This window comes from Panthera tigris, chromosome A2, assembly GCF_018350195.1.
Source record: "Panthera tigris isolate Pti1 chromosome A2, P.tigris_Pti1_mat1.1, whole genome shotgun sequence".
Classification (NCBI taxonomy): domain Eukaryota; kingdom Metazoa; phylum Chordata; class Mammalia; order Carnivora; family Felidae; genus Panthera; species Panthera tigris.
In genome coordinates this window covers 144,099,226-144,111,570 of record NC_056661.1, presented here as the reverse complement: position 1 = coordinate 144,111,570, position 12,345 = coordinate 144,099,226, and the positions used below count along the sequence as shown (strand labels likewise).

The 12,345-nt window shown below is 42.1% G+C and overlaps 1 protein-coding gene across 4 annotated transcripts in view; it reads right to left on the bottom strand.

Moving 5' to 3' along the window:
• The window catches only part of AHCYL2 (adenosylhomocysteinase like 2), a 165,145-nt gene extending 153,181 nt beyond the window's left edge, over nt 1-11,964 (bottom strand). For all 4 annotated transcript variants that reach the window (XM_042971963.1, XM_042971977.1, XM_042971968.1 and 1 more), the window contains exon 1: nt 11,550-11,964. In XM_042971963.1, coding sequence (XP_042827897.1) covers nt 11,550-11,912 — 363 coding nt within the window. In that variant the 5' untranslated portion in view covers nt 11,913-11,964. The remainder of the gene's footprint in view (nt 1-11,549) is intronic.
• Nucleotides 11,965-12,345: the final 381 nt, after the last annotated feature.

Sequence of the window (12,345 nt, the reverse complement as noted above, 5' to 3'; positions counted from 1 at the left end):
CGGTTGCGCAGACCCAACGGCAGTCTGTCTGTTTTTTGCTACATTTCTGCCTCAGTTAAAAGTACCTTAAAGAGTATACTCGTCCTTTCTCCTCAAAATATGGAAAAAACTACTCAAGTCTCATGAAAATCTTGAGTTCTTAGCATTACTTGTTGAGTGTCAATGTGCATGTGTGTATCTCTGTTGGGGGGTGGGTCCGGGGTGTACGTGGTTCTGTGAGGGGTATCTCTGTGGGTAACTGTTGGGGACTCTCTATGGAGTCTCTCTGTGGGTGTGGGTATGGGTCTGTGTGTACGAAGGGTCTGGGTAGAGGGGTGTGAGGGGTTCTGTTTCATGTAAGGGATCTCTGGATGTGTTTGTTTTTGTGTATCTGTGCTCATCTGTGTTTCTAGGACTCTGTGTCTATCAAGTATTTTATTACAAGTCTTGTAGCAAGCTTTATTATACATATCTACCCTTCCAAAAAACCGGAAAATGATTTTCCTGCCTCTCTACTCTGAGGTTTCAGAAAAGAAGCATGAAATAAGACCAACTGCCAAGCCAGTATTACACAACAATGAATAAAAAACTAAGGTTCTGGTGGGTACACACTAACACAGAACCAGAGTTGCCTGAGATTGTGTATTCCTAACAAGCTCCCAGGAGATGTCAATGCTTCTGGTCATGGACCAGTTTGAGTAGCAAGGACCTAAAGGATGCCAAACTTAATAAACTGCCTCTAACTACACTTCCTAGGTAGATTTTCCAGAGTATCCTCTGCCGGCATGTATATCACATCAGCGTGAGCATTCGACATCTAAGAAATTACCATTTTGTTTTACATACGCGTCTCTTGTGAGCTTGTTTTGAATGAGCCTAAGAAGTGAATGACCTCTAAGTGTACTAAAAATGTGAATTTCAGAACTTGTAAAGCTAGAACATGGAAATTTCAAAAAGGTTCTGCTACACTGTGAAACCTGTTGGGTAGGCAACCAAGTACTCTTCCCAAGGTGATACACCCCATTTCAATACTGAACTCTTCAAACTGCAATGATGCCTGCTTCCAGTATTGCTCATATCACATCAGACTGTATTTATTTATTTTCATATCTAGATTCCCTACCCCCTCCTTGAGAGCAAGAATGATATTTTGCTGATTTAATAGTCCTACCACTTAGCAGTGTTTAGCTCACAGCACATAAAAGGTTTTTTTGCACAAAAGTAGTTCACAATACATTAGGGGAGATTATTAGAGAAGTATTCAGAAGTAGTAAAGGTGCTTCCCTGTTTCTATAATATAGTCCAGCAAAGGTCCTAAAAAGGAATTAGCATTAGACCAATCATCTTTTTTCTTCCTTATACAAACAATAGGTATGAATATAATAAAAATTCCTATTCTATTTCTGTCTCCCAAAGCAGAGTCACCCAAGACTAGACTCAGTCAAGCTTTATCCAACAATTTTATTGAAGAAGACACTTTATTTACCTGGTAGGAAGAGAAGTCTGTCTTTAACCTAGAGCAGTAATGTCTACCTTTGGAAGATAGAAACAAAAAAAATGAAATGTGAATGCACACAATTATGCAATGAGGGCAAAATTTCTTCTTCCTATAATCTCCTTCTCCCTATTATGTATTCAGTTCCTGGCAATGACTTAAAAAAAAATAAGGTGTCATATTGGAAAAGGACCACACATTTTTCCAACTTAGTATAACTGCAGAAGGGGAGTTCCTCTGTAGACCACTGCTGCATAGGATGTGTATCTGAGGTATCATCGAGGCTCCAAATTCTATGAAAACATAAATCTATATCCACTAAACAAGAACAAACATATTATGCTTATAAATATGTAAAATTTGCTATAATAGCAAGTGCTTCTATGAATTACTCATTACAAGCACTTAGTACAAGGATGGCAAATTTTTAGTGCCATTCTTGAGTTAAACAGTCTTCAATCAAAAGTTACTTCTATGTGTCCAGGTAAAAGTAAAGAAATGAGAACAGTGAAGAAGGACAAGTTAAAGAGAAAAACATAGAAAACAAACCCAAAAAAGTAAAATATTAAATTTTATTTGGGACAAATAGGTCTATCTTACATCACAAAGTAGTCCCTATCTCGAGGTGCCTGGGTGGCTCAGTTAGTTGAACATCCAACTTCAGCTCAGGTCATGATCTCACAGTTCGTGGGATCAAGCCTCACAGTGGGCTCTGTATTGAAAGTGCAGAGCCTACTTTGGATTACCTCTCTCTCCTCTCAAAATAAAAAACAACAACAACAACAACAAAAACAACCAAATAATCCCTATCTTACATTACAAACAAAATGAATTCCAGATGGGCTGAGGACCAAAATATAATAAACACAGCCATAAAAACAGTTGAAGAAAATATAAAATAATTTGTTTATAAGCCTGGGGTAGAAAATGCCACTCTAAGACACAAAATGTTTAAGCCATAGAGGAAAACAATGCCCAATGTGACTATGTAAAAACTTTTTTTCTAGAGAGCAAGAGATTGAGCATGCACGAGTGAGTGGGGGTGAGGAGCAGAAGGGCGGGGGGAGAAAGAGAGAGAGAGAGAGGGAGAGAGAGAGAGAGAGAATCTTAAGCAGACTTCAAGCTTAGCATGGAGCCCGACGTGGGGCTTGGAGCTCAATCCCACAACCCTGGGATCATGATCTGAGCAGAAATCAAGAGTTGGACTCCCAACCAACTGAGCCACCTAAGTGTTCCTTTCTTTCTTTTAAATTTTAGAAAAACTTCTAAAATCATAAAGTCACGAGTCAATAAGAAATAAAACAGAAAAAAAATACCTGCAACATATACATAATTAATATCCAAAACATAAAGAATTCCTACAAGCCAACATGAAGACGGCAGAGATCTTCCTCTAATTTATTCACTGCTGTATCCCTAGCACTTGGCACATAGTAGTCACTCATAAATACTGTTAAGCAGAAAAAATGCTAATAAAAACAGTAAATGACTTTCCTCATGAAAGATGTAAATCCAGTGGTTGGTAAAGATGTGGTGAAAAGGTTATCTTGTTTATAGTTAATTGATGTGTAAAATGGTACTACATTTTTGAAGGCAGCATTAAGTTTAAAATGTAGGGGCACCTGGGTGGCTCAGCTGGTTGAGTGTCTGACTTCGGGTCAGGTCATTATCTCACAGCTCATGAGTTCAAGCCCCGCGTCAGGTTCTGTGCTGACAGCTCAAGGCCTGGAGCCTGCCTCGGATTCTGTGTCCTCCTCTCTCTCTGTCTCTCCTCTGCTTGTGCTCTCTCTCAAAAATAAATAAACATTAAAAAAATTTTTGTTAAAATGTAGATGTCTTTCGGGGTGCCCAGGTGGCTCAGTCGGTTAAGTGTTCGACTTTCTGTCAGGTCATGATCTCGCAGTTCACAAGTTCAAGCCCTGTGTCGGGCTCTATGCTGACAGCTCAGAGCCTGGAGCCTGCATCACATTCTTTGTGTCCCTCTTTCTGCCCCTCCCCTGCTCGTGCTCTGCTTCTCTCTCAAAAATAAATTGAAAAAAAAAAAAATTTTTTTTAATTTAAATAAAGAAAGAAAGAAATAAAGAAAGAAAGAAATCATAGATATCTTTCAACATCAGAATTCTACTTTTAGGTATCTACCTTAGAGAAACATTTACACATGCACACACGCAAAAATGCATACAGGTAATTACAACAGCACTGTCTATAAAGAAAAAATATTAAGTTAAATGTGCATCAACAGAAGAATGATTTAATAAAGAACAATGGTATGGACTTTGGAAGTCAATTCAGGGTTAAAAAGACTTGAGATAGATCTGTGTATATTGATATGGAAAGAACTCCAAGTGAAAAAAAAACAACCTGCAAACATATAGTATGCTTTATTTATGTACAAGTTATTATAAAACTACAAATTTCTCTATGCACAACTCTGAATGTAAGGTCAGAAAAAAAAAGTCAAGAAAGAAATTGATAGCAGGAGTCACTTCTGAGGAGGGCAATGAGACTTGCTGAGGGCCAAGGAAGGACTTGTGCTTCATTAGACTGAATTATTTTGTAAGAAAATACTTAGGCATTACTTGTGCAATTAAACACAATTTTTTTAAAAGAAAGAAAAAACAATGTAAACAATGTAAACATCTTAACTAACGTAAGAAGACAAGAATATATTTTGGGAATTAGACAGAAAGATAAAAATACCCACTTTGTTCATGTTAGTTTTGAAGTGCAACCACAAGTAGGCATTTGGACACACACAAAATTGGCATTCAGGAGAGGGTTCTTGGCTAAAGAAATAATGTGGGGAGTTGTTGGGATGTAGATGATACTTAAAGGCATAGGAATGATGTGGATGATTTAGGAAGAAAACACAATGGAAAGAACAGAGGGCTCAGGATAAAGGAGAAAGCCAACAAAAGGAGACTGAGAAGGAGCACCCAGAGAAGTGAGAGGAAAACAGTAAAGGGCAGTGTTGTGGAAGCCAAGAGAGGAAAGTGTTCGGGTAAGAAGTTTGGGTAAGACCTACCAAGAGGTCTTGATGAGGACTGAAAAATCAGACCACCATGTTTCCCAATCTGATGGATATTAGCAACTTTAGCAAGAAGATCTTATTCTGGTCAGAGCATTAAGGTAGGAGTGGGTTAAAGAGTCTGTGGAAAGAAAAACTGTATATAGTATGTGACGAAAACCCCTTTAAGAAGCTTAGCTGTGAAAGGAAATAGAAAGGATAGAAGCAGAAAGGAGATATGGGGGGTAGAGGACAGGGTTTTCAAAATGGGAGAGATTAGCACAAATTGGAAGACTGTAGGAAAGGCTTTAGTAGAAAGAGAAAATAATCAAAGGAAAAAGTTCTTTAAGAAGACAGGAGAATGTGGTAAGAGCACCTGAAAGAGACAGGTCTCTGGCAGAATGAAGGATGCTTCCTCTATCCAACAGGAGGTAAGGAGAAAAAGATGAGCCCCAATTGCAGGTGGGTTTGTCAATTTGAGAAGTATAAAGATGAAGGCATTTCCTTTGGGGGTGGGGGCCTTCTGTTTTTATACTAAAATATAAGGCATATCACTGATTTAAAAAGAACACATGAAAGATGGGATATAGAGATGGCCTGAAACAGTCATTTGCAGTGAGTAGGAAAGTGAACTTACTAGAGAAATGTGTAATATTGTTAGGCAATGCTGATTATGCACACGAGGTTGACAATTATGAATTCACAGTGACATCAATCTGCTTGGTTTTCTGATTCCCTCTAACAACTCTCAGCTCCATGGTTCAGCTCTCAGAGCGGAAAAGCTGCTTTGGGACTACACGGCTAAAAAGAGCACCCCAAATCACACACAGAATGGGCTTGGCAAAGATGTGATGGCTAACGTCAAGCAGGAGATGCTGCAGCTTGAGCTATATACCATTACAGTTCTGGATACCAGGTGCCACACGAACAGGGCCCCCATTGTTGCCCCTGTAGCTTGATCTTGCTGCTAGAGGCTGATACTACATGGGGATTTACTGACAATGGAGGGGGAAGTTGTAGAGGATATGGTGGAAAGATTTGGGGGAACTGGATTAGCTGAGAGGATGAAGAGAGTGGCAGGGAATGAGTATTAGAAAATAATGGGTTCCTGGATGTCAGACAGTGATTGAGGTAAACAGGGATGTGAGGCATGATGGTTTAGGCCTTCTCTCTGAGAACAGATTCTGAGATCCCAAAGGTTGCAGAGTGGTCTTAACAGCAGCAGCAATAACTTAAGCAGATTTCACATGGGAGAACAGTCAGAGAAGGAGGGGGCTGGCAGTGTGGCAAAGCCTCCCACTGTTGCTATGAGCATCTCACTAACCCCAAAGGCATCACAGATTGGCAAAGCCTTGAGCAAGTTAATTATTCTCTTTGAGCCTGTATTTTCTCATCTGTAAAATAAAGAGAATAATATTCATCTGATAAAGTTGTGATGAGGATTAAATGAGATGAGATAGCTGCCGGGCAGAGAGTAAAGTATCCAGTAAATGGTAGCCGCAAGTGAAGAGTCATAACTGAAGCCAAGGGAAGAGCTTCTAAAAAAAGGCAGTCAACAGCATCAACTCTGTTAGAGTGATCAAAAGGGTTCACATGGAGCACTGCAGGAGATTAAGTTTATAGGGAAGATGAAGCCAGTTTTAGCCTCAGGTTACTTAACTCTCAATGACAGCTCTGCAGTATTCAGAAAGGCTTTAAGGAAAAGTCTGATTTATACTCAGAGAAACTCAACCAGCTCTAGAACCTCTGTCTCCATCCTAAATATAGGTTCTGAGCCAAAAAAAAAAAAAAAAAAAACCCAAAAAACCCTGGGCTCCAAACCAATACATTTCTATTGATAGACCCTTAAAGAAAAGGATAGGAAATCACTAGCTATTAACGCCGTCCAAGTGTCCAATGTCCAAGAAGGAAAACGGCTAATTGAACTGTTGCAGAATATAGCTGGAAAAGAGGAGACTGCAGATCATACACATCATGTCTTAAATTATTTAGTTTAATCAAAATAGTTTTAGACTCAGAACCGTTACCAAAAAAAATTTCAATCCACCACTTTCTCCTCAGCTCTGCTCTCTCACTCTCAGGCCATAGGTCGTTCACAGTATAAAAAGCTACTACAAATTCCCGAGAAACCTGATCAAGCTTACTTAACCTCTTAGTGGGTAAATGGAATTTCAGCTCCTCTAATTGTACATACCACCTGAACACAATAGCAGGGTGATGGATCGAGGTAACTGTTAAGACCTCCCATCCACCTCAGTTGTACATCTCTCAATTTTTTAAACAAAGGTACCATGAGAGAAACTGCATATTCTTTATAAACTCAACTCAACAAAGAGTCTGAATAAAGTTTCCAATAAATCTTTTCTCCCCCCTTTCATTGTGGGGTAGAGAAACATTTTCTGTAATAAAGAAACTCTCTTTTTCATGAACTATATCCATTTCTTCAATTAGCTGGACAAGACATCAAATACACAACTGCTACTTCAGCTCTGAGGAACCTCCCAGATTCCTAATGTTCAGTCTTTCCCAGGAGTAAGGAGAATAGAATTCATAAATCATACTAATATAAAATAAGGGCTGCATTCTCAGAAAACTCATAAGTGTTCAAATAAATATATGGTATATACACCATGAAACAACCTCAATAAATAAAAAGAAATTGCCTGTTGGTGAAATAACAAAAACATCCACAAAAAAATATACAAATTAACTAAAATTTAAAAGATTCAATCTGATAGGGCGCCTGGGTGGCTCAGGTGGTTAAGTGGCTGACTCTTGGTTTCGGCTCAGGTCATGATCTCGCAGTTTGTGAGTTCGAGTCCCATGTCAGGCTCCGCACTGTCAGTCCTGCTTGGGATTCTCTCTCTCTCCCTCTCCCTCTCTGCCCCTCCCCTGCTCATGTGCTCTCTAAAACAAAACAAAACAAAACAAAACAAAACAAAACAAAATAAAATAAAATAAAATAAAATATAGTAAAATATTCAATCTGAGCTTTGAACAGAGAAATGAAACTTCAACTGAAAAGCAAGAGTCTGGGCTTTGGCATCAGAGTAGAGTTCTATTAGCTCCATCACATTACTAAATGTGGAACCTTGAGACAAATTCCTTAATCTCTTCAACTCTGTTTCCTCAATAAAACAAGGAGAGCTCATAGGAGGATTAACTAAAACAATGTATGCAAGGCTCTCTGATACAGTACCTGGTACACAGCTGGAATACATAACAGTATGCTTCTCCTTCTAATTTTCAAAACGCCTAATTAGAGACTGATTCACAGAGAAAGTGAGAGTTAAAGAACAGGGAGAAAACTATTAGTGGGACAGAAAGGAAGAGCATAGTCTTCAGGTACTCCAGATTTACTTATAACTTTATTGTTTTTTTTTTTAATGTTTATTTATTTTTGAGACAGAGAGAAACAGAGCATGAACGGGGGAGGGTCAGAGAGAGAGGGAGACACAGAATCTGAAGCAGGCTCCAGGCTCTGAGCTGTCAGCACAGAGCCCATGAGGGGCTTGAACTCACACACCATGAGATCACGACCTGAGCCGAGGTGGAGGTCGGACACTTAACCAACTGAGCCACCCAGGCACCCCTAAGCAACAGACTCTTGATTTCAGCTCAGGTCTTGATCCCAGCGATCAAGCCCCATGTTGGGCTCTGCACTGCTTAGGATACTTCTCTCTCTCTCTCCCTCTGCCCCTTTCCCCTGCTTGCACTCACAAGCTCTTTCTCTAAAATAAAGAAAAAAAGAAAAATGATTCTAACATTTCCTGGAATATAAAAGGTCAATTGATGGTAAACCATATTAGGATCATTCTGCCAATTGTTTTAATGAACATTTTGCAAGCCTGTACTTTCCTAACTGGCAAAAAGAGTCATACTGCTCCCACAATACCGTGCCTGCATCCAAAAGGTTCCGTTTTAGTGATCTATAATTAACCAAATCAAGAGCTTAAAGAATTCAGGGCAAGAAAGAACTAACATGGCTCAACTCATTCTCTGCTGACAGCAACAAATCCAGTGCAAAGTGGATACGTTTGCCAAAAAGGAAAAAAAAAAAAAAAAAGACTGCTCGAACATGGTCATTACCAATACTGATGTAAGCACAAACGAGTTACAGTTCTGAGGCTTGCAGCCTTACTGTCAGAAAGTTTTAACTTTCCTGAAATAAACCCTCTCCTGCCTTGTTTCCCCTGCTGTGAGAAATGTGCTATGACATTCTTATTACCCCATTTTCAAGAACACAGGGAAGAAACCCTCTCAACTACTACTACTGCATTCACTTGAAATTTATCTTCCGATTCCACAAATCACTTCTTACAGAGATTTTTGGTTTGTCGGGTTCACCGAACGTGAACTTATGAAGAAAGACATTAATACAAATATACAATAGCCACAATAACAAGATCTGGTCCCCACAGCACCGCAAGTTACATGATGAAGGTAGGAGTCAAAGATAAGATGTGACTAAGTAATCTGCATACCATATGCTCATTCTTATTAACTACTGCACTTGGGAATTCTGGCTCTTACAAAAAGTTTATTTCCCTCGTGTGGCTGAGCAGAGTAACTGATCAGAGAAAACTGATGACAGATACATGGGAAACCATCAACTAAAATGTGACTTAAGATAAATAAGCTTGTATGTGACAGTTACAAAATAAAAGCTACGGTCACCAATTACATAGCCAAAAGTAGCTATTTCAAGATCTAATACCCCCAATCGCTCCCTACAATAAAAGCAGAAAGGTGTCAAGGTAAGAATGATTAAATAAACAATCTAGGAATCAAGAAAGAGGCAACAAATCAAAATGTCACACTGCAGTCTCTTAACGAGGTGACTTTCAATGTGGGGAAAAACGGGCAGTCTTGTGCACTTAATTTAGCCAATTCAATATCAAGAAAGTTGAAAATTCTGTCCCCCAAAAGGAGCTCAGCAATGCCTTTGGTTGTGTCATACAGCTGTATCCTTGCCCAGAGTTTCATTTGCTCAACTTCCAGCAAAAGTTGTTTTTTGTTTGCAATTAACGTTGTAAGGCAAGCTCAGCCCTGTCTTCCATAGCCTTGAGGCTGCTGAGTAAATCTAGAATCACGGAACCTACATTTTGATGCTAGAAAAAAACAGGAAGAAGGTGGTTCAACAACAAGGAAAATGGTCAAGAAGCACATCTAGATTTAAGAAAAATAGACTGACATGCTGACCTGTGATTTTTTAACTTCTTTATATAAAGTCTATTGAACTGAGTGTACCTTTCAGACGAGGTCATGGTGGCATGCACTTAATCCACAGTTGGAGGAGGAATAAAATAAAATCGTCCTTAATAATAATAGCCATCATCTCTTAAGCCCTTGGTACTTGTGCCAAGTTCTATGCTAAAGCCCTTTACAAATATTTCTAATCTTCAATCATATTAGTATTTACATTTTATAACAGAGGAAACTAAGAGATTCGGAAAATTTAGAAATTACCCAAAAGCTAGTTAGTGAGGATACTAGTATTGAAACCCAGGTTTGCCTGTCTGTAAATCCCATGCCCTAAAAGTAATTTGTTAAACAATCTTTACAGTCAAGAGATCTATTCAAATTATTAGAATTCAAATTACAGAATTTTACACAAAAAGATCCCTAATCACAGGAAAAAAATTTGGCCAAAGTGAGAAAGCAACTCAACCAGTCAGAAATATTTCCGATGTCCAGACTCACGCTAGGTACTACCAGCCCTGGGACCTGTGCTGCCTCCTACAACTCCTCCCAGAGGAGTTTCACACTGCAAATGACCCGGACACTGTCCTAAAGCATAATTAAACAAATTCCTTCAGTCTTACATCTGACATCATCTATCACCTATATCTAGGGAATTAGAATGAAAGGGTTATCTGCTTCATACCTTAATCATGAGACTATTACAACAAAAGTTAGGCTGGATCCAGGGTTCCAATTCAGCTGAGTTTTACACACTAATACCAATGCAGACTTCACATCACTTTACGGCTCTTCTTCTGATGAAGCAATTAAATATCATTCACAACAATTTAAAAAAAAAAAACATAAATCACTGTGTTCATATTATGCCTTGGAAATCAGACCATAAATCCCTTTTTATGTGATCCATATCTCTGTCTTTTCCGACACTCGCCCGTTTTCCTGTGCTGATTTAGCTTTATGAGAGGTGAGGCACACCATGGATAGCCATTGTAAGGGTAATACTGGAATATCACACATCTGAGCTCACTTGGTGTTCTGAGACTCCTGGCTCTTCAAAACTATGTCTGAAAGAAGCTGACAGCTGAGACAGCCAGCCTCACCATGATCGCCTTTCCCCAAAGTAGAAGCATCTCTTCCTAACACTTCCAGATCGTAAGGAACCAACAAAACAATCATTCTCTTCGTGCACAGGCTAATAATTCTGGTGGCCAACTACTAAGCAGAGGGGAGGAACCTCTGAAGAGAAAAGAGTGAAGAGACTCTCTCCATTACCCTTCTACATTCAGAGAAGATGCAAGGATACTGCAGTATCTGGAATGAAGGGCACAGCATCAGTACTGCTCTAAAGAAGCGGTTGGCCACAGAAAGGCAGAAAGTCATCATCTGTGCAGAAACCAGACAACTGAGGATTTCAGGGCAGGTTAACTACTACTTACTCGTCCTCCAAACAGAAAAGATGTTTCCACCCTACTGCTGGCTGAACTCTCACAAGCGGTAAGATTTTTCTACACCATCGGGGTTCTTTTCCCTGAATAGTCTGGAAAATAACACATGGGAGCACGCTGGGTGCTCAGGCGAAGGATAGTATTAGGTGCCTCTCCTCCCCTGCCTATTCTAAGTAGTAGCGGAGAGCGCTACCTCCATGTTATTCATAGCGAAATACTCCCGTGCCACCTGGAGTCTTCGCTGCCCATAACTGGGGGCAGGTGGGGGCATCTCTCAGCGAGTGGGTTTCAGGGGAAAAGGGCTCTCCGGGCTTGTATGATCGGAAGAGAGGGCGTGGAGGGTGGTGCTGCCATGCCGCGACCGTCTGCGGTTCCCCCTCCCTCCCTCTCTCCGCGAGAGGCAGCCCGGCCCCAGTACCTTCTTGACTGTGCGCGGCGCCTCGGTGACGGTGCCGTCGGGGCTGACCAGGGCCTCGCCGCCGTCTCGGTGCCGCTGGTGCTGGTGATGAGGGTCGCTCCGCTTCATGGCCGACGCCTGAGGCACTTTCCCGGCGGCTGGGCTGAGAGCGGCGGCGGGCCCCGAGCCCGGGCCGGGGGCCGGGGGCCGCTCCGCGGCGGGGGCTGGAGCCTCGGGGTCCCCGCCGCCTGCCGGGGGGGCCATGGCGCTCACAGCCGACGCGCTCCGTCCCAGTTGCGGCTCCGCCTCGGAGGGGCTCAGGTCTTTCAGCTCCACCTCAGGCACCTTCGCGGTAGCCGCTGCTGACACGACCTGCACCGACATCACCGCCTCCACTGCAACCGCCGGCTCTGACTCCAGCTCCGGCTCCAGCTCGGCCCCGCCTCCCGCCTCCCTTCCCCTTCCCTCCCCCATTCCCCCACTCCTCCCCTCCATCGCCTCCGCTCCCACCCCCTTCCTCCGCCCGCCTGCCCGCCCGCCCGCCGGCCAGCCAGCCCCAGCCTGTCCCGCCCCACCCCGCCCGGCCCCGCCCCGCCCCGGCCTGGCCCTGCACGCCTCGCGCGCGAGGCGCCACGGAACCTGTAGTGCGCTTGCTCCAGGCAGCACGCGGCGAGACGACCGTGGGACCTCAGCCCCCAACCTACACTGCGCGCCCCCAGGGGCGGGGTCCGCAATGCCTCCTGGGAGTCGTAGTTCCCGTCGCCCTGCCTCTGGCTAGTGGGATACTGCGAGAAAGAGCTCTAGCACCGGGGACTAA